A 26,462-nucleotide genomic window follows, 5' to 3' on the forward strand; every position below is an offset into this window, starting at 1 on the left:
TAGTACGTAGAAAAGCCCCATTTTCTTTTTATTTAAATATCCTAAATATATCACGAAGGAACATACACTGCACTTTAATGGTAAAAAGATAACAAGTTTATAACATCTTATAAAAACTACCATTTAAAAGTGATCTTGTTCATTTGATATTCCCCTCCCCCAATAGCAAAATAAGTATATTAAAAAAAAAAAAAAGGGTGGAGAGGAAGGGTAGGAGGGATTGTTAAGATAAAAGCCCCATGGCCACAGCAGAGGCAAAGAGCGTCTGGGGAGAGGGTTACAGGTTGTGACGGACTCCATGCCTCACTTAACCCTCCACTGTCAAGCCATGGGGCACAATCAGTAGCTAAGTGATGACAAGAGGCTGTTAGGGGTGGACAGAAGAGACTTGGGGTGCTGGGAAGGGCAGGGCTGGCCACCTAGGAACTGGCCTACTCTTCCCCAGGTCCCAATTTCCACCTCCTGGTCTCTGAGAGCCTGTCCTGTCTCCCTTTCCCTTCACTCCCAACACACCTGAGGCATCTTTCCAGTGCTAGACCCCACCCCAGCAAGGAGGGCGGGGCATCGGGCCCAGGAGCCTTTGCAGCGGTCTTAGTCTGTGGTTTCCCTGGGGTATACGTGGGGCTCCTGGGTCCTCTGGGCCCTACGTCACTCGTCACTCCTTTGACCTCTTTGCTCCTCTCTCCACACACATCAACAGCCCCAGAATACCAGCACCTGGACAACTGAACTAACCACCTGCTCCTGAGTTTCTCCCACACCCGATCCTCGGCGGGGGCGGTTCTGGATGGCCCTTTGCACAGACGTTCAGAAGTGCCCTTTCTCCCACCCACCCAGGCAGGAAGCTGCAGGCTGCAGGGGGCCAGGGCACATTCTGACCTAAACACACACTCACACAAGGTAAGGGCACAGATCACTCATGTGAGTCTCTCCACTCACAACCCCACCCTAAACACATTAGCTGCAAGTGGCAGGGGGAGAGGCCTCTCACTTTCAAAGCCACTCTTGGGAGGACAGTTTTCTAAATGTATCCTCCTTCCCAGAATATATTCCCAGAGGTGCATGAGAGACAAATTCCAGCCCCGCAGAGCCCTTAAAAAGGAAGGGGGCTGGCTCCCACGGAGAAAGATGCTCTGCCTGCAGGAACCACAGGGCAAATCCAAGGATTGAGGTCCAGGTCCTGGACCACCTCAGATGGGAGTGCCAGCATAACGGCAGACACATTCCCAGCGTCTCCCCCAAGGCTCTTGATGCCATCAGGGACCATCTAAAGGGTGCCAAGCCTCTTTTCTTCTCCCCTGAAATCCTCACCACTCGGAGGTACAGACGACCGCCCCCTGCCCCCATCTCCTCTGGAACAGGTAACAGTTGGGAGTATACTGCGATTCTCTACATTTTCTGGGAAATGCAATCATACCTTCTGGAGGTTGCCATCTGAGATCCCCACTGACAACCTGGTCAGGTTCACCCAGTCTCCATGATTACTCACCCCACAGGTCAGGGCAGGCCCAGTGGGGGTCAACCAAACCCCCAAAACCTCCCATAAGACCCTTTCCTTAGCAGGAAGAGAGTTTTTTATTTCACTTTTAAAAAATTCATGTTCACAAGCCCTGGCTTGGGTTAGGAACACCCTAACCACCAGCCTGCTGAATCAATCTTAAAAAACCCTCTAAAACAAAGCCCTCCAGTCCCCTAAATTGAGTTCCCCAGCTCCTGCCGGAACCTCACGCACCCTTCAGGTTTGGGGGAGGGGGGAGAGGATGTTTTATGCTCATCCTCCCCTAAGTTGAGGGCCAAAGAAGGGTTTGGCTCAATAATATGCCATCTCCAAGCATACAAACATGAACACTCACATACCACACACACACACACACCCCTGATCACTTTTTTGGGGGTGGATAGGGTAGTGGTGTTGGAGCAGAGAGGAGCAAAGAATATGGTTAAGAATAAAACCTACGTTAGGTTTCTTCCTCAGTCCTTTCTCTGCTGCACTTCCTCCCCCAGTTCTTTGTTGGGTAGGGATGGCCATCAAGAAGGAAGCCAAGACCTTGTTCTTTGGACCACAGGCCAGACCCCTACTTCCTCTACCTGAATATAGTGATAGGACTTGGGCAGGGGGAACCGCTCCTCCTGCTCAAGGGGCATCTCAGGGGACACCAAATCCCTTTGTTACTTCAACAGTTGTTACTCAACTTGGGACTAGTCTTGGGTTGTTTCTAAGAGGGCACAAGGAGAGAGAACCCATTTTGACATCCATGACTCCCTGTCAACACCTCTGTCTGGCTTAGGAGTCAATGGCAGCGAGGTAGCCACAAACTATCTCCAAGATCAACTTCCCAAAGAGAGAAACAAAGGGCTTCATGGGCCACTCTCACCCAAGTTTCCTCCCAAAGGCACTTGAGCTGACCCCATTAGGTACCAGTGTGGCATGGGCCATCACCACACCCATGGGCACAACTCTCGCTCTTCCCTGGAGGAGATAAGAGGCACCTGGCCACTCTGCTTGGATCCAGCCCTTGTCTGCTCCTCCCCCCCATTCTTCCTTTTGTCCCTACAGTGTATGAGGCCAAAGTAAGCTCAGCTGCCGTCCCTGATCCTGTTCTCCTTCAAACAGGAAGTGAGGTGCAGGGCTGTGGAACATTGAGGATCAACTGCAACTAAAAACTCCATTTTGGGGGAGGGCTGGACAAGCCGTAGTCCCTAGTTTGAACTAGGACTCTCTGCCTCCAGATTACCTGTATCCACAGTGCACCTGCTGAAATTGCTTTTGGATAAACAAAAACAAGAACAGAACAGACAGACAAACCCCTCTCCCCAATCTTTTCCATTTCAGCTGCCAGCTGTAGTCCAAGGTTGTGAGAGCCACACTTCAGTCTTGGTCCTGTACCTTGAGTCCCCACCATGACCAGAGCCAAGGGTCCAGGGACTAGCTTCCCTACCCAGGAATGCTGGAGGAACTCCCCCGAGATACTCATAGTCTCAGATTATTTACAGAGCTCAGGCTCTGGGGCCACTGTCCCCGGAAGCACTCTTCTGGTCTCCTGGGTCCACTCCTCCAGGAGGGGGACAGGTACAGACGGGGTGGTGGTGGGACCATCAGACCAGAGGGGATGCGCTCTTCAGTAGATTCTTCTGATCACTCCCACCACCCAGGGCCCCTTGCGCCTATAGAGAAAACTGCCCGTCGGAAGTCTTGGACTGGCACCCTTGGCACATCCGTTTGTGTCTGAGTAATCGATCTGTCCGAGAAAAACACTGAGAAGAAAGGGAGGGTTAAGTGCCTGAGAGGAGAAACTCTACCTGTAGGCTACATCTGTCTTCCCCACTCAGGAGGCACACACCGTCCCATTCTGCACCACCTCAGCACGTACCCAGGTGGCACAAGTACACACGGTTAGGAACTCAAGCTCTGGCGTCTGAGTCCTGGCTCTACCACTGAGCAGCTGTGTGACCTTGGGCAAGTGAGCTGACAGCCCTGAATCTGTAAACTCTTCTGTAAAATGGGGCTAAAAGTACTTCCTCACAGAGGAGCGGCTTTCTTTATCACATATTTATTGAGTATCTATCTCAAGGCAGGTCCAGTTCCTGGGGCTGGGGACAGAGTGGAGAACCAGAGAGACAAAGCCTCTGTCTCATGGAGCTTTCGTTCTAGCGTTCTGAAGGTTCAATGCAAGAGCGTGAAGCACAGCTGGAGACCCAGCAAAGCCTTCAGAAAGTCCTAGCTGTTAGTGTTTCTCATCTCTTGTTCTTGTCTCGTTTTGGTCCTGGCTCTTCTATTCTCATTGGATCAGATACTGACCCCCAGGGCAGAGATTCTCTCCCCTCCTCCAAAGTGCACCAGCTCTGAAGTTTAGTTGAATCCCAGCTCTGCCCTTGATCTGCTGTGTCCTTGAGAAACTTAGCTCCCTGAACCTCAATTTCCCCATATGTGAAACGAACACAACACAGCTGCCTTATGGAGTTAATATGAGGATTAAATAAAATAATCTATATCAAGTATGCTCTCACAGTGCCTGGCACAGAGTAAGTACTCTAGAAATACTGCTATTATTATTATTATTATTACTACAATTATTCTAATGGCCCCTCCCCATGGTCAGTTGCATAAGACCAGAGATACCCCTCACCCTGAGGTACTAACTTTATCGTGGCCAGGAATGCCAGGTGGCCCCTTGTCAGGCAGGGAGTTCTCGGGGAAGGAAGAGTCTGTGCACAGGGGTGGATGGCTGACACGTGAGCTTACCTGATGACACCGTTCACACTGGTAGGGCTTTTCCCCACTGTGTACACGCTTGTGGCGCTCCAGGTGGTACTTCTGGATGAAGCGCATATCACATATATCACACTCAAATGGCTTCTCGCCTGGCCCAGGTGGAGACAGAAGTTAATGTCAGAAGGTATACCTGGCAGGGGCCTCATTCCAGGTATTTTCCCAGAAATTTTAACTTTTAGCAATGTGTAGACATCTAATGGGGAAGGGTCCTCAAAGATGTTGGTCTTAGTGACACTAGATACAGAGCCAGGCAATCTCTCTACCTCATTCACGTACCTTCTTCCTCTATGTCTAATACTTACTCTTTAAAATAAACCCAACAAGAGCTACACACGCAATACAAACCACAGACTATTCTCTCGCTTTGAATATGAGCAAGAGACTTACCGGTATGAATAAGGATGTGCCTCTTGAGGTGGTAACTGCTCCTAAATGCTCCAAAGCAGTGTTCACAAACAAAATTTTTGGGAATCTTTACTTGAAAAGAGCCATTTTGTTCCACTACCACCACCTGGGGGCAAGAATCAGGCACGTCACAAGGCTGTCCCTCTGCCCACTTCTGCTCCGGGTCTGCTTCCAGCTGTGGCATGAAGCTACCTCTCCACTGCTGTCCTCCCCCCTCCCCTTAGGGTTAAGAGGCCCTCTGGGGAAGGAGGCAGGGTGGCTGAGCAGTCTGCCTCATCAAACCCCACACTGAATGCAACGGGGGTGGGGGGGTTGGGAGTCGGCCTGCCCTCTGCCACAGGACCACATGCTCCCTACACCTTCTTCCTTTCCCAAGGATGTTCTGCAGAGGGCAGAGACAGCTACCAAAGTGGTCCTTGGAGGAATTCAGGGAGACACACTCACTGCCTATGAAGGACCAAAATACCTAGGGAAAGCTGCAGGGTGAGCCATAGGGGAAGAAGAGAATTATCCCATTACCAAACTATACCAGTTTGGGGATTACCCCATTACCTGCCTTTTTAACAGTCTTTTTTGAATGAGAGGCCTCGGCCAAGCTGTCATCATCTTTGCGGCTCCTGGACTTATCGCTCTCTTTTCGGTGGCCCTTTGAACACAAATCGAGTCTAAACTCACAGTCCATCTCGGAACACAAGAAAGGAGAAATGCTGCTTTCAAACACTTTGTATATGAGAGTAAGCCACCTGTCCCAAAGGCTTAGAAAAAGTACTCCTCCGAGTCCTCTCCAGTACTCCGATGTGAAGGGGTTGTAGGTACAGAGAAGACCCTCCTTAGCTCTCTGAAATACCCATGTTCGTCCAGTCCCCAGCTGGATCCCTTTCCCCACTTCTCTAAACAGAAGCACTGAGGAATCAAAGCTTGGCATCTCCTGGCAGAGAGCTGGGCCACCCGACCCCCAGGTGCCACAATGGACTCAAGCGCTGTACCTGACTCGAGCACCTCAGCACATCAGGGCTACCTGCCCGCTCTCCATTCTCGGCCTGCTTGCTGGCAATCTGGCTCAGCATCATCTTCTTGCTGGCTGCAGTGGGAACCAAACTCACACCTGCTAGGCCTTCACAAGCCAGGAGACTTGCCTAAGTTGAAAGGAGATGAGGTGTCAGGTCACCTGGCAGGGCAGGGCACAAACAGGCTGCCATCCCCTATAGAACTACCTTTTACACCCAGCTACAAACTGCTTCTCTCTAGGGAGGGTCCCTCGTCACTGCAAAACCCTGCTTCCTGGGGTCAGCCCCATGGCTGAGTGGATAAGTTCGCGTGCTCCACTTGGGCAGCCCAGGGTTTCGCCGGTTCGGATCCTGGGCGCAGACCTAGCACCGCTCATCAAGCCAAGCTGAGGCGGCATCCCACATAGCAGAGTCAGAAGGACGTACAAGCAGTATATACAGCTATGTACTGGGGGGTTTTGGGGAGAAGGAAAGAAAAAGAAGATTGGCAACAGATGTTAGCTCAGGTGCCAATCTTAAAAAAAAAACCACCCCTGCTTCCTTCAAGAGTCCTCCCTAACTCATCTCACCAAGAACTAGTTACTTAGTCAGCCATCAACATTTAGGATACAGATCAAGTGAATAATCAAGCTATTAGCAACACTTTTGTCATTAGCACTGTGCTAGGTACAGTGTACTGTGTGTGTGTGTCTACACAATACTTCAAAGTATTTCCAGGTCTTGTGAGCAGGCATGAGGGTCTGTCCTGCTCTCAACAAGAAATGGGAAATTTCTGGGGAAACTTCCTCCTTCTTCTCTCAGTGGCACTCAGCATCACATAGCCCACTTCTGATTGGCAGACCTCATTGGTGCCAACTATCTATCCTCTCAGGTCCCACAAATATGTTTATCAGTAAAATTAGGTCATTTCTCCCTTTAGATTTTAAATTCCCTGAGTGTTGTCAATTATAACAGATATAAAAATTAAACCACTTGGAAGGACTTTGGAGTTGAATATACAATTTGCTTGACCCCCCAGGCCATTTATATGTGTGCATATCCAGATTTCTTCACATTCCCTGCTCTACACATAGTTGAAAAATTACTTAAGCAAGGTATGTTTAAGAAAGCTTTCTCTTTTCACTGCTACATTCTCCAAGCTGACTTGGTTTAGCCAGCACTAGAGAATACACTTTTCTTACTGAAAAAACACTTTTAAGAACTAGTTGGTCAGCATATTTCCATGAGTGATTTACAAAGAAATTCTTTTTAGATGGTCAGTATATCCTGGGACCCCTTCTCTCCCCTTCAAAGACTTTGGATTGATAGGTCTAGAGGTAACAAAAAATTTAGCTTTGCTATTTGCACTGTATAATCTTGGGCAAATTACTCCACCTCTTTAAGCCTCAGTTTCTTTAAATGCAAAATGTTTATTCACAGTACCTATCCGACTTACAAGGCCGATGAGACTTAAACTAAGATGTAAAATGCTTATCAATGCCCAGTACAAAGTCCGTGATGAGTGAGACGCAGTCTTCCCAGAACAAGAGTGAATATACGATGCTGTGAAGCGGGTTGCAGACAAAGGAAGAAGAAACTGAAGGGCTCCTACTCTGCATGGAAAGGAGGAAGCTGTGCGTGCAGCTGGAAGAAAGCCACTTATATTATCATCAGGCTGCCATCTTGGTGAGACTGGTAGGGGAGGGTCCCTGGAAGAAAGCTGGGAGAAACTCTGGGGATGTGAGCACTTGGCTTTTCTACCCACACAGCTACAACAGCCTATCTGGTCATCCTGTCTCTCCAATCCATCCAGTACCCCCACAATGACAACTGCCTTCTAAATACACTGATCTGGCATCATTCCGCTGCTCAACACTCTTCAGAGAGAGTTTCCACTCCCTACAAAGTCTAATTCCTTATCAAGGTATAAAAAGTCCTTGAGTTATATTCCGCTCACTTCTCCAGGAAACAACTCTCTCATCCTAACTTTTCCGTCCATCACTGTCTGTCCTATTGCCTAACCACCCCCCATTTGAACCCTTTGCTCCTTAACTAGCCAACTACCTACAGAGCTTCTCACCTCATCATTCTCCCTGCCTCTAAGCCTCTGCCCACACAGTTCTCCTTGTCTGAATGCCCCGTTCTGCTTGTTTAGCTAGCAAAATCCCATGCATCCTTCAAGCTTCATCTTTTCATCCAGGCAGCTGTATCATTCTCTCCTCTGCAGCGCACATACCTCTATTATTGCACATTCCTTCAATCAATGGATTCCCTGAGTCTCTACCTACTAGCCAGCCGCTATGCAAGGTGTTGTGAATACAAAGATAAATAATAAACTTGTGTCTCCATCTCCCCCCACCTCAACTAGCCTAGAAGCTTGCTGGGGACAGGGATGATCTTATTAATCTTTGTATCCCCAGCACAATGCCCTGCATGTAACAGGAGCCCAATAAATTCCTGTTGAAAAAAACAAACGAGGCATTCACCAGACTGTTCACTCCCTCATGCCCCTCAGCACTTAAGGTACGCAGGGTAAATTGAGTACATGTTGCTTTGCAAATGTCCCATCAGTGCCTGTGATGCAGTATAGCCTACCTCCTTCATTTGACTGGAAGCTCCCTGAAGGCAGGGGCTGTGGCCTGTCTCCTTTCCTTCCTCTAGATCTCCCCCTGGTGCTTAATACAGAGCTTGGCTCACTGGGTTGGTCAATGTGTTGACTAAGGCAGCATTCAAGAGAGAAACCGCAAACACGCTTCCCAGTGATCTTGAAGGAGGAGGACTCTAGAGCTTTTTACCTGAGCCATGCTGATTTCTCACTTAAAGCAACCCAAAAGTTCAGGAGTTTCTTGATCCACCTTTCCTTAAGACACTTTCGTTTGAAGAACTGTCACCAAATCACTGTAACAACTCCTTTGTGTCCTTTCAGTCCTGCTGCCATATTGAACTGCCTTTGTCTTCAAATAGAATTTAGTGTCCTCCAAAGGGAAGATAGCTGTTCCAAGAATCCCCGGTCTCCACTTGGCTCCTGCCTAACGTCTGAAGAAAAAGAGTCTGCCAGTCTTCGTCTTCCAACTGAATTCTGTAGATGAAGTTCCCGATCTGTTTCAGCAACCTGAAACCAGAAAGGGAGATGGGACTATTAGGTACAAAATCCTCAGGCCATACAACCTGTAGTGGGCTGAATCTGTTTTTTCTTTTTTGCCGGGCGCTCTCTTCGAAGCTCAGAAAGAGGACATTAGTCAAGAAGAGTTTTCTTTCTGGGTCAACAGAAGAAACTGGTCTCCTGGGCAAGGAGGGGCGGCCAACAGGAGCAAAAGTAACTGAAGCCTCCTCTGGAGAAACTGCAATAGGCAACTGCTAGGATTTGCCAGCAGGAAATGGAAGAAGGGGGCGGAGGCCCTTCGGGGCTTTTGCGGCGAGTGGGCCGGCCCGCGGAGCGCGCACTCTATTGAGGCGGCTGCAATTGGGGTGGAGAAACGCTCAGGGGCGATCGCTGGGCGCTCGGGGAGCGGGCAGAAACCCGACAGGCAGTGCGCGCCCGGGCCGCCCCACATGTGCGCGTTCTCCGAATCCTCCTGAAGGTACGGAAACTCGCTACGGAGGGGGAAGGCAGACAGGCGAAGCGCGGCGCTGCGCATCCCCTCCCTCCCTCCAGCCAGCCTGCCAGCCAGCCAGCCAGCCGGGGCGCCCGCCGCACGAACCCACAGGAGAGCCCGAGAGCGCGGAGCAGCGCGCGAGGTGCGTGCTCGCGCCCGCGTCCCCTCCGAACAAGCCCCCTCTCCTGGGCCGGGGACGCGGTCGGGCTGGAGGACGCGCGGGCGGAGGGCAGTGCGCGCGCCCCTTCCCTCCCGGCGAGCCCCCTCCCTTCGCCACGCGCCCCTCCTCCCTTCCCCTCCCCCTTCCCGCGCGGCGCCCCACGGCCTGCGAGCTGCCCCAGCGCTGCCGTCTGACCGCACGACGCTGCGCGCCCTGGGGCGTGCTCCTACCTGCCAGGCGCGGCCTCCTGCTGTCGCCCCTGCCGCGGCGCGTCCTCTAGGCCCCAGCACCCCGTGCCAACCCCGTGGCCGCCGCTGCCCCCGTCGGGACCGAGGCAAGTTTACAAACACCAACCCGGGGCCCGTTTCCCCGGAAGCACTTCCCCCTCCCCCTCGTCCTCTTCGCCGAGCAGCCACTTCCGGGCTCGGGAGCCTGGACGGGCGGGGGCAGTCAGAAAGGGGGTGAGGCTGGGGACGCACAGAGGGGGGTGCAGCTGGTGAGTGGGCGGGGCCGGCGCGCGGACGGACGGGAAGGGGGCGGGCCGGCAGTACGGCGCGTGCGCCGTCTTGCGGGCGTGCCCCGGTGGCCATCTTGACTGAGGGCAGGAACGAAGGCTTTGCAAAGGTTGTTCGCTGGTTGCTCGTTGAGAGGTTTTGCTAGGTGAGCTGGTTCAGACTCCTTGAAAAAGCGCCATCAGTCTCCCTTCCTTGCGGACGTTGTCCCTGTCGCTTCTGATCCTGGAGCCCCATATAAGGCCAGAATAGTTCATACCTGGCCTTTTCAGGCCCAGATGTGCAGATTCTGGGGTCGCCCCGTTAGCTGGGAGAGGAGTTAACTTTTTTGCACACTCCGGCTGAGTGCGCTCAGCCCCAGTCTGAAAATGGGTGCTCTGGCCGCGGTGTGCGACCCCGAAGTCAGTCTGGTTACTTTATGCCGCTTCCCCTTTATTCCAGACCGTCCAGCGTCTAACACTGGCCTGGCCTGGTAAAAGCCCCAGGACTCCCCTCGGTAGGAGACTGTAGTCTTGTTGCAGACTTGACGACGCAGGGTGGTCCCTAGACCCGATGGAAACTTGAGCCTTTCTGCAAATTCTACCCCAACTTTAGCTGGTGGGGAGGGGTCCTGCCAAAGATGGACTATGCCAAGTGCGCTTGATGGAAAGAAATTTCGATTCCATTTAGGCCCCAGCTTCTGCTGTAGGTGCTTTCAGGTTGCGAGTTAGGAGAATTAATGGGGATACCAAAAGAAAAAAAAATCTTTATTTATGAAAGAAGACAATTTCCAGACGCTGTTTGTACACAGATTTCACTTCCCTGAGTTCTCCATGTTTTGAGCCATTGTCATTGTGCTCTTAGGATCATCATAAAATTGAGATAAAATGGAGATAGAGAAAAGTAATCAGAAGTGTCTTTAATTTTTAAAAAATTAGCTTATACTTATTTTAATAAATCCACAGAACACAAAAGAATAAAAAGCAGAAAATGTTTGGTTTCTCCCTTTACTATCCCATGCTCATAAGGTAGTCACTTTTATCAGTTTGGTGTGTATACCTCCAGGTTTTTTTCTGTGTTCATACAGAAATACATATTTTTTATCCAGAACACACTTCTTGAGCACCTATAATGCACCAGGACCCTGTGCCAACCTAAGAGTGTATCTTAGACATCTTCTAAGTCAGTTCATATTTTTTAAATTGTTGCATAGTATCCAAACTTATGTTTGTATTTTAATTTGCCTGGACCCAACCTGATGAACATTTAGGTTAGTTTCAGGTTTTTTTGTTTTGTAAACAATGCCATAATGAACATCCTTCTATAATTATCCTTTTGCATCTATAGATAGATTTGTAGAGAGGATATTTGCATTTTAAGTTTTTAATAGATTCTGTGAAATTGAATTTCAGAAGTTTGTACCAGTTTGCATGTTTACTCAGAGCCATGTGTGAATGTTCACAATTCCTGCAACCTTGGCAATACTGGACGCTGTGAATTATCATTATTTTTTTTTTTTGAGGAAGATTAGCCCTGAGCTAACATCTGCTGCCAGTCCTCCTCCTTTTGCTGAGGAAGACTGGCCCTGAGCCCATCTGTGCCCATCCTCCTCTACTTTATATGTGGGACGCCTTCCACAGCATGGCTTGCCAACCGGTACCATGTCCGCACCTGGGATTGGAACCGGTGAACCCCGGCCCACTGAAGTGGAATGTGTGCACTTAACTGCTGTGCCACCCAGCCGGCCCATGAACTTTTTATACAGTTGCCAGTTTGATAGGTGAAAAATAGTAATTTCATTGTTTTTTTTTAAATTTCTTTTCTGTGAGGAAGGTAGGCCCTGAGATAATATCTGTTGTCAATGTTCCTGTTTTGCTTGAAGAAGATTGTTGCTGAGCTAACCTGTGTGCCAGTCTTCCTCTATTTTATGTGAGACACCGCCACAGTATGTCTTGAAGAGCAGTGCTAGGTCCGTGCCCAGGATCTGAACCTGTGAACCTCTGGCCATGCACAGCAGAACATGCGAACTTAACCACTATGCCACTGGGCCGCCCCCAGTAATTTCATTCTTTTAATTTGCATGTTATTAATAGTGAGGTTGAGCATCTCGTTGGTTTTTGACCATTTTAAATTTTTTTTTGAGCTGCTTGTTCATATTTTTTGCCCAGTAAGGAAAAAAGTAGATCATTTTGTCCATTTCTTATTGGTTGGTAGAGATCTTCTCTGTTACATTAACTTTTTATTTGTCATATGCATTTAAAATATTTTCTCTTAGTTTTTCATTTATCTTTCAACTTTTTTTTTAGAACAAAAGTTATGCTTTATGGGAAAATATTTGAAACATTCCAATCAAAGATAGAAACAAGACAAGAATGTGTACCATCAAAACTAATATTCTACTAGAGCTCCTGGCCACCCAAAAGTGTCATTATTTTCATATGATGTAGACGTCTACAGAAAGAATCGATTGACAAAATACTAAAACTAGTGAGTTCAGCAACATGGTCAGATGTAAGATTAACAAACAAAAATTGTATAAATAAAATATAAGAACAATAACGAACCATAAAAATGTCATAGAATAAATGATCTCATAATAAGAAATATTACATTTTTAGAAATAGATTTAACAGGAAACTGCAAGTTGTATATTAAGAAAGTGAGACTATGTTAGTGAAAGACAAAAAGGGCTTGGTTATATGTCCGTGAATAGGAAGACTTACTGTTGTAGAGATACAAGTTTTTGCTCTAGATTAAGTTAAATTCTAATTCAAACAAGACTTTGCATGGAACTTAAGCTGATTTTAAAATTTAGGTGGAAAAGAATAATTGCAAGAGAAGCAGAAACCATTTTGGAAAACATTGAGTGGGTCAAATAATGAGTGGGGAAAAATAAAGCCATGAGGTATCTTTAACCACTTTAAAGGTGTCTTTCTTGACACAGAATTTTGAAAGTTTTACATAGTCAAATCTGCCTGTGGCTTTTAGGTTTTTGTGATATGCTATCTCAAGATTATAAAAATATTTCTCTGTATTTCCTTGTGGTATTCTTATAGTTGTGTATTTTCAGTTTATGTCTTCATCTCAGCTGCAGTTCACTTTTGTGTATGGTGAGAGGTAGTGAGAACTGCCAGAATTAAAAGGGACCAACAACGTGGTGGGAGAGGTCCTAGCCCAGAAGTCAGAAGATCAGCGATCTGGGCCTTCTCCCATGTCACCTTTGGAATCTTGGACAAATTAGTTCACTCTTTCTGGCCCAAGAGTCCTCATCTTGAAAACAAGGATGAATAAATAAATAACTTTTCAGGCTAATTTCTAGCACTGCCCTGAGGATCAAATGAGATCATAGATGAGAAGACTTTGAGAAGAAAAAAAAGCCCTTTGTGAATCTTCTAAGTTGTCATTAATACAGATTTTTTGTTTATGCAAATCAAATGTAAGTGGAAATGTGGCATTATTTTTCAGTACCTGGAATAGTTGGTTGATTCACCAAGTGTTTATTTCGTGCCTTTGTGCAAGACCTTGGGAGAAGGGAGTGGAGACTCAAAAAGATGAAAACTAACATTATTTTTGTATTTAGTGCTTTACTTAAAGAAGGATAAGACTTAGGCCTCTCTCCCCAGGAATTTACCATCTGGAAGAGGAGAAGACAGAGTACCCTTAAGGAGAATTTGTGCCTCTGTGAATGTGGGTGTTGAGTCAGTGGGCTCTGTTAATAGGTACACAGCTCAGAGGTCAGTGTTTGCACTTCTCACAAGCTTGGCTGAAACTGCTTAAGAAGCAATGGCCTGATCCCTTTGCCCACAGGCAGGCCTCCTCCCACGTGACCTTACCTCACTTCCTTGGCACACTCTTCCCTCAGGCCCAGCCCATCTTCTTCAAACAGTAGTGTAATAATTACTGATTAGTCTTTTCCTGCACCAGTTTTCTATGGCCTTTAGGAGAGCCTGAGTGTTTTCTCTTTGAAGGCTGCCCTGGGCTAACTGAGTAGAATTAACCAGCTGGCTTCCTTCGTGACTGGTCCACTCTCTTGAGGTGAGCATGCCTTTATTTTATGTGTGGGCCTCCCTGCTGGCCAGTTAGCTGGGGCACATAGGGCAGACACAGCGCCCGGGTTAGTGCCGGGCTACAGAAGTAGGTACTCAGTCACTCTTTGCTGAACTAGCTGAACCTGTTCCTCTCTGAGAGCCAGTTGGGCTGTGTAATAAAGGTGAGCAGTATGTGGTTACCTTTGTTACCTGTTGGACCTTTTTGATGATAGTGCATCGAGGAGTTGGGAAACCACATGACCTACTAGGGCCGTTCCTTGAGTCTGGCGATTTGTACATATTGAAATTCTTGTTGCCCCTTAATTCCTCCTTAATCTTTTTTGTTGCTTAAAAATAACCTTCAGGGGCCGGCCTGGTGGCTTAGTGGTTAAGTTTGCGTGCTCCACTTTGGTGGCCCAGAGGACACAGGTTCAGATCCTGGGTGCAGACCTACATACCGCTGATCAAGCCACACTGTGGCAGCATCCCACGTACAAAATACAGGAAGTTTGACACAGGTGTTAGCTCAACGACAATCTTCCTCAAGCAAAAAGGGGAAGATTGGCAACAGATGTTAGCTCGGGGCCAATCTTCCTCATCAAAAAACAAGAAACCCCCTTTATTTGAATTACATAAGTAATATGAAGTTATTGTATAAAATTATAAAAATATAGAAGTGTATAAATAAGAAAATGAAAATCTATAATTCCCAAAGCTGGAAATAACCAGAGTTAATATTTTGAAGACTTTTTCCATCTTTTTCAGTCTTTGAAAAAAAAGGATGGGGAGTGACTGCAAATAGGTAAGGGGTTTCTTTTGGAGTGATGAAAATATTCTGGAATTAAATAATGTGATTGATGCACAACTTTGTGAATATACTAAAAACCACTGAATTGTACACTTTCAAAGGGCAAACTTGATGGATGTGAATCATATCTCAATAAAGCTGTTATTGTTCTAGAAGTGTTTGTAGATACGTACACACAATATTGTCTTTTTCCGAACTGAAGGTTGCTGCTTTCATGCTCTTTCACTGCCAAATGTTTTACTATATGTTTTCTTCTTCTTTTTTTTTTTTTAAAGATTTTATTTTTCCTTTTTCTGCCCAAAGCCCCTGGTACATAGTTGTGTATTTTTAGTTGTGGGTCCTTCTAGTCGTGGCATGCTGCCTCAGCATGGCTTGATGAGTGGTGCCATGTCCGTGCCCAGGATTCGAACCGGCGAAACCCTGGGCCACCAAAATCCTGGGCCGCCAGAGCAGAACGTGAATACTTAACCACTTGGCCCCGGGGCCAGCCCCAGCATGTGTTTTCTAAGAACATTCTTATACAACCACAATGCAATGATCAAATTCAGGAAATTTAACACTGGTAGAATACTAATATTTATGATGCTATTTGTAGTCAGATTCCACCAGTTATTACAATAATGTTCTTCATAGGTTTTTTCCTTCCTTATCCAGGAATTGATTTAAGATGACACATTCCTTTTGGTTTTTGTCTGTTTGTTTGTTTGTTTTTTAAAGATTGGCACCTGAGCTGACATCTGTTGCCAATCTTCTTTCTTTTTTTTTCTTCTTCTCGCCAAAGCTCCTCAGTGCATAGTTGTGTATTCTAGTTCAGGTCTTTCTGGCTCTGCTGTGTGGGATGCTGCCTCAGCGTGGCCTGATGAGCGGTGCCATGTCTGTGCCCAGCATCCGAGCCAGTGAAACCCTGGGCCGCCAAAGTGTGTGCGCGAACTTAACCACTCGGCCATGGGGCCAGCCCCTCCTTTAAATTGTTTTTAAGGAAAAGAATTTTTACAGCATTTTTCAGAGGAAAACAGTGAAGCTTTATCCAAATTTTAGTGTTATGCTAATGTTTTTGAATGGGAGAGAGAAAGATCTAACAACATTTGAAGATTAAATAAAAAGGAAAAAAATCAGTCTAGGATGAGGAGGCAGGAGGTCAGTTAGAATCTAGGTCAGTTTGAGCAACCATTCGAAGATGGTGCTAGTCACTGAACCAGGGAACCCAAGGAGAAGAGCAGATTTGAAAGGGCTGATAGTGAGTTCACTTTTGGACCTATTGAGTGTGAAATGCCTGTGAGACTTCCAAATTAATCAGGTGGCTTCAAGGATCTGGGCTCAGGAGAGAGGTCTGGGATGAAGGAGTCACCAGCATGTAGCCTTGGGAATGGATGACATTGTCCAGGGAGAGATGCAGAATACGGATGAGAGAGACCCTGGGATAGAACCCTCAGGGACTAGCATTTAAGGGAGGGCGAGAGGCAGGTAAAATGCAAAGGAAACCAAGAAATGGGGTAGTCATATGGAAGCCAATGGAAGAAACTGTTTCAAGATGAAATGGCAAACCAAGATAGCTCCAGAGGGGTCAAATAGGATAAAGATGAGATGTGTCCATTGGATTTGGAGGCAGGGAAGATCTTGGTGACCTTGAAGGGGGAAGCTACATGGTGGTGGGTTGAGGAAAGTGAGAGAAGAGGAAGTGAAGACAGGGAGTGGAGACAACTCTTTTAAGGAGATTGGCTGTGAAGAGGAGGTGGCTGCAGTGGGAACATGTGAGAAGTTTAAACAATTTAAAATGGTGCGAGAAAGAGGTAGCAGGAAGGGGAGTTGAAGAAATGAGAGGGGATAATCAAGAGTATCCCTGAGGGAGAAGGAGAGGAAGCCTTTAGACCAGTGATTCCAACTCAGATATCTACAGGGCCAGGCAGGTAAAGCAAATGAGAGTGGTGGGCTGGTGTGGACTGAATGAAACATAATGCAAAATTCTAAGGGCCTGTGCCCCAGTGAGCTTGTGATGGGGTTGTATGTCTTCACCCGTTGCCATGCGCTTTGCAGAGCCCTCTTGTGGGAGGAATATGCCTCCTCACCCTGCCGCCCTAGGGCTTGCTTTGGTCAATAGGTTATGAGTAGATGTGCCATGTGCCAGGTCTGAGCCGAAGTTATGAGTTGATGCATGGTTTTCTCTGCCTTTTGCTCTTTTCCCTCTGCCCTGAGAATGCTGTGTCCCGGATAGGGACTATTCCTTCAGCCTGGGTCTTGGACATGAATCAGAGCTGTAACCAACTCCACCGCCAGTGTAAACCATGAAAGAGAAATAAACCTCTGTTGTTGTAAGCCAATGGGACTTTTTTTTTAAAGATTTTGTTTTTTTTTTATTTTTCCTTCTTCTCTGTATATTTTAGTTGTGGGTCCTTCCAGTGTGGTACGGGGGACACCGCCTGAGCATGGTTTGGTGAGCCATGCTAGGTCTGCACCTAGGATTCGAACTGATGAAACCCTGTGCTGCTGAAACAGAGCATGCGAACTTAACCACCCGGCACAGGGCTGGCCCTGCCCGTAGGATTTTGAAGCCGTTAGTTACCATAGGAAAACTGACTACTACAGGAGTTCGACTAAAATAAAACTATGCTAAGATATCATTTTTTACTCAGATTAAAAAGATTCAGAAGTTGCCACAACATCCTCTGTTCCTGAGGCTGAGAACGTAGGCATTTTCATGCACTGGTACAAGCTGTGTGGATGCTGGCAGTCTTTATCAAAATTACAAATGCTGCCAGCTACGATCAAAGAGACTGAGAATTACAGGTCTGGCGAGGGTGTGGAGAAATTGGGACCCTCGTACATTGCTGATGGGAATGTAAATGGTGCAGCCAGTTTGAAAAACAGTATGGCAGTTCTGCAAAAAGTTACACATAGAGTTACCATAAGACCCACTCCTAGGTATGTGCCCAAGCGAATTGAAAACATATGCCTGCACAAAAATTTGTATGTAAAATTTCATAGCAGCGTTATTCACAACAGCCAAAAAGTGGAAGCAACCCAAATGTCCATCAGTTTATGAATGGATGAATAAAATGTGGTAGGTCCATACAATGGAATAGTATTTGGCCATAAAAGAGAATGAAGTACTGCACTGATATGTGCTACAACATGGGTGAACCTTGAAAACATTGTGCTGAGTGAAAGAAGCCTATCACAGAAGACCACATATCGTATGTTTCCGTTTATCTGAAAACAGGCAAATCTATAGAGGCGGAAAATAGATTAGTGGTTGCCAGAGGCTGGGGGGAAGGGGGACAGGGAGTGACTGCTAATGAGTTTCTTTTTGGGGTGATGAAAATGTTCTGGAATTAGATAGTGATGATTGTTGCACAGTTTTGTTTCTATGTGAAAACGCACTGAACTGTACAATTAAAGGGATATGTTTTATGGTATGTAAATTATATCTCAATAAAGCTGTTAAATTAGAAAAAAGAATGAGGAAGTTATATATACTTCTGATAAAAGATGATAAATATGATACTGATAAAAGATGGCCCATATATTGTTAACTGAAAAACAGCAAGGTGAGAACAGTGATTTATATGCTCTCTTCTGTGTGAAAAGGGAGAAAATAAGAATATATGTTCACTTTGGTTATTATTTGCATTAAAAACTCTGAAAGGATACCCAAGAAACTAATAAAAATGGTTACCTGGGGAGGTGGAGGTGGGAATGGGGTATATGGAATGGGGTGGCAATTAGACTTTTCAGTATTAATATTTTTATATATTTTGATTTTTGAACTACCTGAATACAGGACTTAGTAAAAAATAAAACAATTGAGAAGAAAACATAATGAAGGTGAAACTATGGTCATAATAAAGGGGCAACTCCAGCTATAGGTGATTGTCACTGTTTATTAATTAGTCCCCATGTTGCTAGGTCTTCTGACTTTTTTCACAAGGAAGCTGCAAGTTTCAGTATTAACGATTACTTTTAAAAGTTTTAAAACATGCTGTGCAAACAGAACGATGTCTATGAGTAGGAGTTGGCTCCCCCTCTCCAATTTGTGACCTGGGCTTTGCACAGTGGACCTCACCAGGCCAGGCCTGTGTTCTTCTGCTCTCCACTCCCTCTAGAGGCTACCCAAGTGCTCCGCACATAGTGGATCCTGGATAAATATTGGAGAGAGGGAGGGACCCAGAGTGCAGGTAACAAAAGGTTGAGTGAGTTTTGATGGCTTTTATTTTCTCTAAGAAATCTGAAATGACAGAAGGAAACGACGGGGAGAAGGTTGATAGGTCAATAGACTTGTGGGAAACTTTTTTTTTTTGAAAGATTCTATTTTTCCTTTTTCTCCCCAAAGCCCCCCAGTACATAGTTGTGTATTTTTAGTTGTGGGTCCTTCTGGTTGTGCTATGTGGGACGCTGCCTCAGCATGGCTTGATGAGCAGTGTCATGTCTGCGCCCAGGATTCAAACCAACGAGACACTGGGCCGCCTGCAGCGGAGCGCGCGAACTTAACCACTCGGCCACAGGGCCAGCCCCTCTGCAACTTCTATTAGTTGACTTTTGGGCCTTTTAGATTAATCTTTTAAAGTTCTTTTCTCTTTTATTGTCCATCTTTTTATACTTTGATCTTTCTGTGTGATTTTTCTTGGCTTTGTTTTATTTCTAATTTTTCATTTCCGTTGTCATATTTTAAAAGTCCTAGAGCTTCTTCTTGTCCTTCAAGTATTCCTTTTTGAAAGCAACCTGTTTTCTTTATTGATGCAATATCTTCTTGAACTTTTGAGGCTTTCTCCTGCTCCCTGTTTTTGTCTTCTTTCGGCAAATCTCTTTTGTCAGTTTGTCTGTTTATACCTCGGGGGTTCATGTTAGGGGCCTTCCTCAGGTGTCTGGTAATCCTTGGCTGGCTGGCTGCTCACATTTAAGAGCGAGGCACTAAGGCATATTGGGAGGCCCAAGTGCCTGGACAGGCCTTATTGACCGTGGGCCTCTCCAGCTAGGTGACTGGACAAGGACTGAAATAAGAGCATCAGTAGGTCTCTTCTCTGGGCCTGTTGGGGTCAGTTTTTCTGGAGAGGAATCCTTCAGGCTCCTGGCCCTGGAGAGTTTACCCCTGGCCACTGGTTCTGAATGCTGACTGTGAGAAAGAAGTTGATTCAATATGTAACTTCCTCCTAAGCCCCCTGTGTTCGGTGCAGTGCCTTATCCTCACCTTCTGCTGTGCCTGGCGTCCCTGAGTCCTGGCCTCTCTGTTTCAGATTCTCTAGAAAACAAACCTCCTGCTGCTTTGGAAGTAGGGAGAGAGGAGGGGAGTTGCCTGGCTTAAGGGCCAGGGGGAGGAGAGTGATGGTCTAACTGTACCTCATACAAGTTTTCATCTAATTTCTATGTTTTCAGCTGTGCCCCTCCCCCCTGCCTTCCAAGGTAGCTAGTGGTTTCAACCCCTGAGGCTTTCGGGGCTTCTGCCCCAACCTTTCCCGTTGGCATAGCCCTTTGCAGCCGTGCTGGTTTTGATTTTCTGACATTTGCTAAACCAGTTACCACTTCTCATCTGCTTTCTGTCTTCTACGATTATTGACATCTCTCACGTCTTATCTCACTTCTCATTTGCTTTCTTCTTCTGGATTTGAAATTCCACTGATGCAGTTTTAGTGGGGTTTCAGTCAGGAGTAGTGGTAAACATATGTGCCTAATTGGAATGTGCGCAGAGACCATGAATTTACAGCGATATACATTTGAACGGTTTAGGTGGTTTTCACTAGCAGAATCCAGCCATCCTGGTGGGTTTGGCCAGTTGGATTGAGGCTTTGTCAGGTGGCTTTGGAGAAAGGACAGTCGGGCCAAGGAGTTGAGGATTTTGGACAAAGAGTGGTTGAAACAATGGACTGCACAACCAGGTTGTGTAAGTGAAGGAAAGAAAGATATGAGGAAGCTGATGTAAATTAAAGGCATTTATGGTCTAGAAATCCCATGACGTCAGAAAAACTTGTGAATTTTTTAGCAGACCTGCTTGGTCCTCCCAGCATCTTCTCAGCGTGTGGCTGAAGTGCTGTCCTAACTTGATTCAGGTCTCTTTGCTTTATCATTCTATCTTGTCAGTTAATATCCTCTTGCTTTTTAAAAAGAAAAACTCTGGGGGCCAGCCCCATGGCATAGTGGTTAAGTTCCAGTGCTCTGCATCAGTGGCCGAGGGGTCACAGGTTTGGGTCTTGGGCACAAACCTACACACTGCTCATCAAGCCATGCTGTGGCAGTGTCCCACACATAAAAAAATAGAGGAAGATGGGCACAGGTGTTAGCTAGTGAACTAAAGCAAAAAAGAGAAAGCAAAAAAGTCTTCCTTCCTCAAGCAAAAAAGAGGAAGATTGGCAACAGATGTTAGCTCAGAGCCAGTCTTCCTCACCAAAAAAAAAAGAAAAAGAAAAGAAAAAGAAAAGCTCTGTGTGGGTAGGCACCCTTCCTTCTCTCAAGTATCCAGGACAGGACTCTGAATGGGGAATGAGGTCAGTGATGCCTCACCTCCCTGTTTACCCCTGGAGGAAACTGGGAGGGTTCAGAGCCCCTGCCTCCAGATTTTGTTTCTGAGTGGTGACCAAGGTGGAATGGATAAGGAAGGTGCTGGCCAGGTGGACAGAGCTGTGGTCTTCCCTACAGACTCTCTCTTCAGAGCTTTGGGAAAAGCCTCAGTCCAGCCAGGGATCTCTTTCTTCACTTGTGGTTCCCTCCTTGCAAACCCCTTGCATCCTGTTTCCCACCCGCACAGTGAAAGGAAAGTCTCCCTGATGTGTGCCGTGTCCAGCAGCCCGAGCGCCTGTGACCACCAGCAGAGGCCTTGGAGATTGTCTCTTTAAACCCCCATTTTACAGAAACCAAGGCCCCGAGGCTTCCTTGCTCCTGCCCAGTGGTCTTTGCACTACAGCAAACTCTGCCTGAGAGAGGTACACATGAGGAAGTGGAGCACGATGGTTAGGAGCCCCACAGGCCTGGGTTCACAGCCAGCTCGGCCACATGCTGGCTGCCTGATCTGGACAACTTCCATATGTCACGTCTCTGCAATCTCAGTTTCCCCATCTTTAAATGTGGGTGAGAGACGTAAGCTCCATGCTCACAAGGATTAGAATAATACACATTAAGTACGGAGTGTGGCATATGATAAGCACTTCAGCGGTTCCTATTCTTATTTATTTATTTATTTTTTGCTGGGAAAGATTTGCCCTGAGCTAACATCTGTTGCCAGTCTTCTTCTCTTTTTCTTATTTTCCCTGCCCAAAACCCCAGTACGTAATTGTATATTCTAATTGTAAGTCCTTTGAGTTCTTCCATGTGAGCCGCTGCCACAGCACGGCTACTGACAGACCAGTGGTGTGGTTCCGCTCCTGGGAACTGAACCCAGGCTGCCGAAGCAGAGCACGCCAAACTTCAACTGCCAGGCCGTCAGGGCTGGCTTGGTTCCTATTCTTACTAGCTCTCTCCCTCTAGCCTCTCCACCTAAACAGCACTGCTGCCACCGTCAGGGGAGCTTGAGTGAGCACTGAGGAAGGATTGACTCTTTGATTCGCAAGGCCTGGGCCAGCTCTCCTATTTTTCCCCAAACCCACTTGACTGAGGAAAAGTTTAAGGGTGGGACCCCAAGGTCCCTTGGACCTGTGTTTTTAACTAGTGGGGGGTCCAGTGGTGTTGACAGTGGATTATATCAGAGCAGCCAAAAGGTGGAAGCTTCCTCCCTCTCCATGTTTTCTTGATCCTCTTGCCCCCTCATTTAGGGGGTTCCCCAGGCCTGTCTGCCCCTCTCTCCCTGGCCGTCTCTCTGAACATCCTCTCCGGGGGGGGAATGGAGCCCATCACAGGCTTCAGCTGTGCCCTGACTCTCAAACCTGCTTTCCGTTCTAACATCTCATCAGAGCTCTGGGCCTGACCTCCTCATGCGAGTATCTGTAGCCCCAGGACACCTGCTCGTGGGTGAGTATTTCCAAGAAACAACCATTTTACTTTCCATCCAGCTTTGCCTTTCTGCGTCCCAATTTCTTTTAGGGGCACCATTATTTTTCCAGTTATCCGGGCTTGAAACCCCGGGGTCATCTTTGACTCTTCCTTCTCCTCCAGCGTAGATTCCATGTGTTGAATTCAGTGTAATCCAGTGAGTGGGCAAAGCTGCAGGTTCATCTTTCTGTCCTTTCCTGCTGGCACCACCCTTATTCCAGCGTGGATCACCTCTTGCCTGGTTTATAGCAACGGCCTGTAATTCTTCTGCATCCTGCTGCCGTATACTGGTCTTCTGAGAGCATCAACTTCTTCACACTATTCCTTGCCGCAGAATCTTTCAGTGACCCCATTTCCTGCAGGATAGAATTTAGATTCCTTGGCCCGGCTGGCACTCAGGGCGCCCAATAATCTCGTGTATCTCTCCCCACCCTGCCCTTGCTCCTGTATCATCCTTGCAGACCCTCCCTTCAGCCAGCCAGGCGCCTTCACTGACCTTAGAACAAGCCATACTCATTCTTGGTGTAAGCTCATGGCATTCCTCTTCTACCCCCAATGCCTCTCTGCCTGCCTTTCACCAACCCTGTTTCTCCTGCCCACTTTCAAGATCCAGCTCCAGTCCCACTGCACATCTTCCCCAGTCTTCAGCCCCCGTCGATCTCCTCTGTTACTGAATAGCACTTGGGATCGGCATCTAGCCGTGCTCTGGGCTGTGACTGTTGCCTGTGCATCTGTGTCCTCCCACTGGGACAGGAGGCCTGGTCAGTCCCCAGCACCCTGTCATGAACACAGTCAGTGCTCACTTCGAACTGCTCCCTGCTCGTTGAGCACTCTCAGCCTGCAAGGCACAGGATCACTCTTGTCTAACAAAATGCTTCCTTAATGTGACCTCCTTTCCTTCCTGCTCCAGGAGAGGGCTTTAGAAATCAGGACGGTTCTGAAAAGGCTCTGGGGTTGGCAGGCAGAGGTTAGCCTCTGAGGCCTGCCTAAACCATTTCACCTCCACATCTCTCAGGCTCCCTCTCCCTCAGTCTCCAGGGTCACCTGAGGCAGTCTCCTGTACCTGCCCCCGCTGTCCTTGCTCCCACTGTGAGCCCTTTGATTCCCAGTAGGTAGCCTCTGTTCCTGCTGCCTCTCCGGTCCGCTCAACCCTGAAGTTCGTGTGGTACTTGTTTTTTGCCTTTCATCTCATTTCCTCCCTTCTTCATTTCAGCTAATGATTATTCAGGGGACTTATCTTAACCTGCTGTCCCTATCTCAAATCGTGTGAGTTCTCTTGAGGGCAAGGGTCAAGAGGGTGATATCACGGTCATGTGACTGTGCCTATGCCTCCCTCCCTCTGCTGCCTGGTCCTAACGTTCTGAAAAACTAGTCGTGTACCCTGCCTCCAGCTCACCTGGACAGAGACCTGAGCAGAAACGTAAGCCTGTCGTCTGTGCCTTAGGTGGGCAGTGGCCACTGGAATCCACCTGCACGGCGCTAACTGCCTTTTTCTTTCCCACCTGTTTCTGCCGGCTTTCTCCCTGCACGTGCTCACTCGCCCTTGTCTGTACCGTTCAGGCTGGGACTGAGCTGCAGGACTGGGACCTTTGGCGTATCGTGGGTTTGGGCTTCTTGCTGGTTAGGTCCAGGTGGGGTACACTGGCTGAGTAGGGAATGACTCCAGTTCTGCCCACAGATTCACCCTGATGGCTGACTCTGAACCGCTCCTCTCCCTTGATGGGGACCCCGTGGCTGCAGAAGCCTTGCTCCGGGATGTGTTTGGGATCGTTGTGGATGAGGTCATTCGGAAAGGGACCAGTGCCTCCGAGAAGGTGGGTCCTTCCTCCCTCCTCCTCCTGTCCATCAAACCTGGCTCAGAACCTTCCTCTTCCCACGAGGCTTCTCCCCAGAATTCATCACTGTCTCACAGTGTGCCTCAGGGGTATATAGTGGGTCGTACTCTGGTTTGTTTATCCTTGTTTGGGTGCTGCTTTGAAAATATTCCTAACCTGTTGTAAGTGCAAGTTGGCAGTGTCTTGTGTCTATGGAGTTGTGGTTCGGGCAGCTGGTCAGTGGGGTATCTCAGGGCCCCCAGAGTCTCCCGCTTCTCCTCCTAGGTCTGCGAGTGGAAGGAGCCGGAGGAGCTGAAGCAGCTGCTGGATTTGGAGCTGCGGAGCCATGGGGAGTCACGGGAGCAGATCCTGGAGCGGTGCCGGGCTGTCATCCGCTACAGCGTGAAGACCTGTGGGTCCTGGTTCTGGTGGGAGGAGTGTCTGGCATTTGTACCAAGCTTCACTCTGAGCTCCCTGCCCTCCTTCTCCAGGTCACCCTCACTTCTTCAACCAGCTCTTCTCAGGGTTGGATCCCCACGCTCTGGCCGGGCGCATTGTCACCGAGAGCCTTAACACCAGCCAGTGAGCCTCCCAAGGCCCCCTCCCTGCGCCCACAAAGGCTTTGGCCTTGCAGGAGACATACCTAGGGTTAGGGGAGGAGAATGGCTTTTGCCCCCTCTCTGTTTTCTGGGAATCCCTGCCTGCAGGCTTTCCCCTTGGACCCTTTGGACTCCCTTTCTCCAAGCCTTCTCAGGTCTCCTGACCCCAGTTTTTTCTCACTTGTCTCCCTGGTTCTTTGTCACCAACTTGTTCCCCTCTGTGGACCCTTCCCTCACTCATTCCGTCCGACTCCTCTGAGTCTGGCCTGGCCGGCCCTCCCCGTTTCCCCCTTTCTCATTGTTCCCTGTCTGGCAGGTACACTTATGAAATCGCCCCCGTGTTTGTGCTCATGGAAGAAGAGGTCCTGAAGAAACTCCGGGCGCTGGTGGGCTGGAGCTCTGGCGATGGGGTCTTCTGCCCTGGTGTGTGAGAAGGAGGGAGGCCTTTCTTTGCCATTTTCAGGGATCCTCTTCCCACACCATTCTCTTGCTCTCAGCTGACAGGAGGGGTGATTTCTCTTTGTTTTCTCTCCAGCTGGGCTCGGGCCAAACTGGAGAGAAGCTGCTCAGCCCCCCGAATCCTTGTGTTTACCCAGCGCCTGCACGCTCTGGGCAGGGGCGCTGCTGTCCTGGGGGCAGCCCAGGATATCCAGAGGGTGGTCAGGGTGACCTCTGGATCCTGGGGCCATTCTGGGTCATCAGTGTGCCATTCATAGAGCCCTGAGAATTTGTGGTCAGGGAGCCAATCACTCGTGCTTCTTTGATCAGTTCCTCTGGGTAGAGAGGTCAGGGGAGGCAAGCTCCGGTTTTGACTCTCTGCCCCTCTCTTGCCACCACCCCCTCCCTGTGACAGGTGGCTCCATCTCCAACATGTATGCTGTGAACCTGGCCCGCTATCAGCGCTACCCGGATTGCAAGCAGAGGGGCCTCCGGGCACTGCCGCCCCTGGCCCTCTTCACATCGAAGGAGGTGGGAAGAGGCGCAGGGCTCCACTGGGCTACTGATTCTAATCTCCAGCCAGCTGAGTCTGAGACTTATATCCTCCGGGCCAGCCTTCCCCCCGGGCAGATGTGTTTCTTTCCAGTCAGGGGGGCTGAGTACATGCTCCTGTTCACCTTCCCTTCTATCTGGAGGTTGCGAAGGGGCAACCAATGCGGTGGACACAGTGCACACCCTTTCTACTCGGAGTGTGGTCTGTGGACCAGCAGCATCACCATCACCTGGGAGCTTGTTAGAAATGCAGGCTCTCGAGTCCCACCTCAGACCTACCGAATGTGAATCTGCATTTTACCAGATACTCTGGTGGTTTGCAGGCATGCGAACATTTGAGAAGCCCTGGTCTACAGGGTCTC

The 26,462-nt window shown here is 48.1% G+C and overlaps 2 protein-coding genes across 8 annotated transcripts in view; one reads left to right on the forward strand and one right to left on the reverse strand.

Annotated features, from left to right (window-relative positions):
• Positions 1 to 9,784, reverse strand: ZNF740 (zinc finger protein 740). Of its 2 annotated transcripts, none has more exons than XM_046657762.1 (7): positions 9,651 to 9,784; positions 8,460 to 8,776; positions 5,665 to 5,814; positions 5,235 to 5,324; positions 4,661 to 4,784; positions 4,244 to 4,362; positions 1 to 3,255 (listed from the first exon to the last, which is right to left on the reverse strand). In XM_046657762.1, exons 2-7 carry the CDS (start codon positions 8,466 to 8,468, stop codon positions 3,166 to 3,168), a joined length of 582 nt encoding a protein of 193 aa, XP_046513718.1. In that variant the 5' UTR covers positions 8,469 to 8,776; positions 9,651 to 9,784; the 3' UTR covers positions 1 to 3,165. The 2 variants fall into 2 exon arrangements, with proteins under 2 accessions (XP_046513718.1, XP_046513729.1); XM_046657773.1 differs by having other exon boundaries at positions 8,260 to 8,776.
• CSAD (cysteine sulfinic acid decarboxylase) overlaps positions 9,128 to 26,462 on the forward strand; it is a 25,689-nt gene continuing 8,354 nt past the window's right edge. The window contains exons 1-6 of one of the 6 annotated variants that reach the window (XM_046657731.1): positions 9,128 to 9,245; positions 24,376 to 24,511; positions 24,797 to 24,923; positions 25,003 to 25,093; positions 25,427 to 25,533; positions 25,964 to 26,079. In XM_046657731.1, the coding sequence (XP_046513687.1) occupies positions 24,386 to 24,511; positions 24,797 to 24,923; positions 25,003 to 25,093; positions 25,427 to 25,533; positions 25,964 to 26,079 (567 nt within the window). In that variant the 5' untranslated portion in view covers positions 9,128 to 9,245; positions 24,376 to 24,385. The other 5 variants (XM_046657713.1, XM_046657750.1, XM_046657746.1 and 2 more) reach the window with 5 other exon arrangements.

The sequence above is a fragment of the Equus quagga genome, chromosome 1 (genome assembly GCF_021613505.1).
Source record: "Equus quagga isolate Etosha38 chromosome 1, UCLA_HA_Equagga_1.0, whole genome shotgun sequence".
Classification (NCBI taxonomy): Eukaryota; Metazoa; Chordata; class Mammalia; order Perissodactyla; family Equidae; genus Equus; species Equus quagga.

Bases quoted from the DNA above. Each gene is read 5' to 3' on its own strand.
- ZNF740 (XM_046657762.1), bottom strand. The intron at 5,325-5,664 runs GTACAGCGCTTG...TTGTGTTCAAAG, and splicing joins TGCTGAGGTGCTCGAGTCAG to GGCCACCGAAAAGAGAGCGA. The intron at 3,256-4,243 runs GTAAGCTCACGT...CTTTCTTCTCAG, and splicing joins AGTGTGAACGGTGTCATCAG to TGTTTTTCTCGGACAGATCG.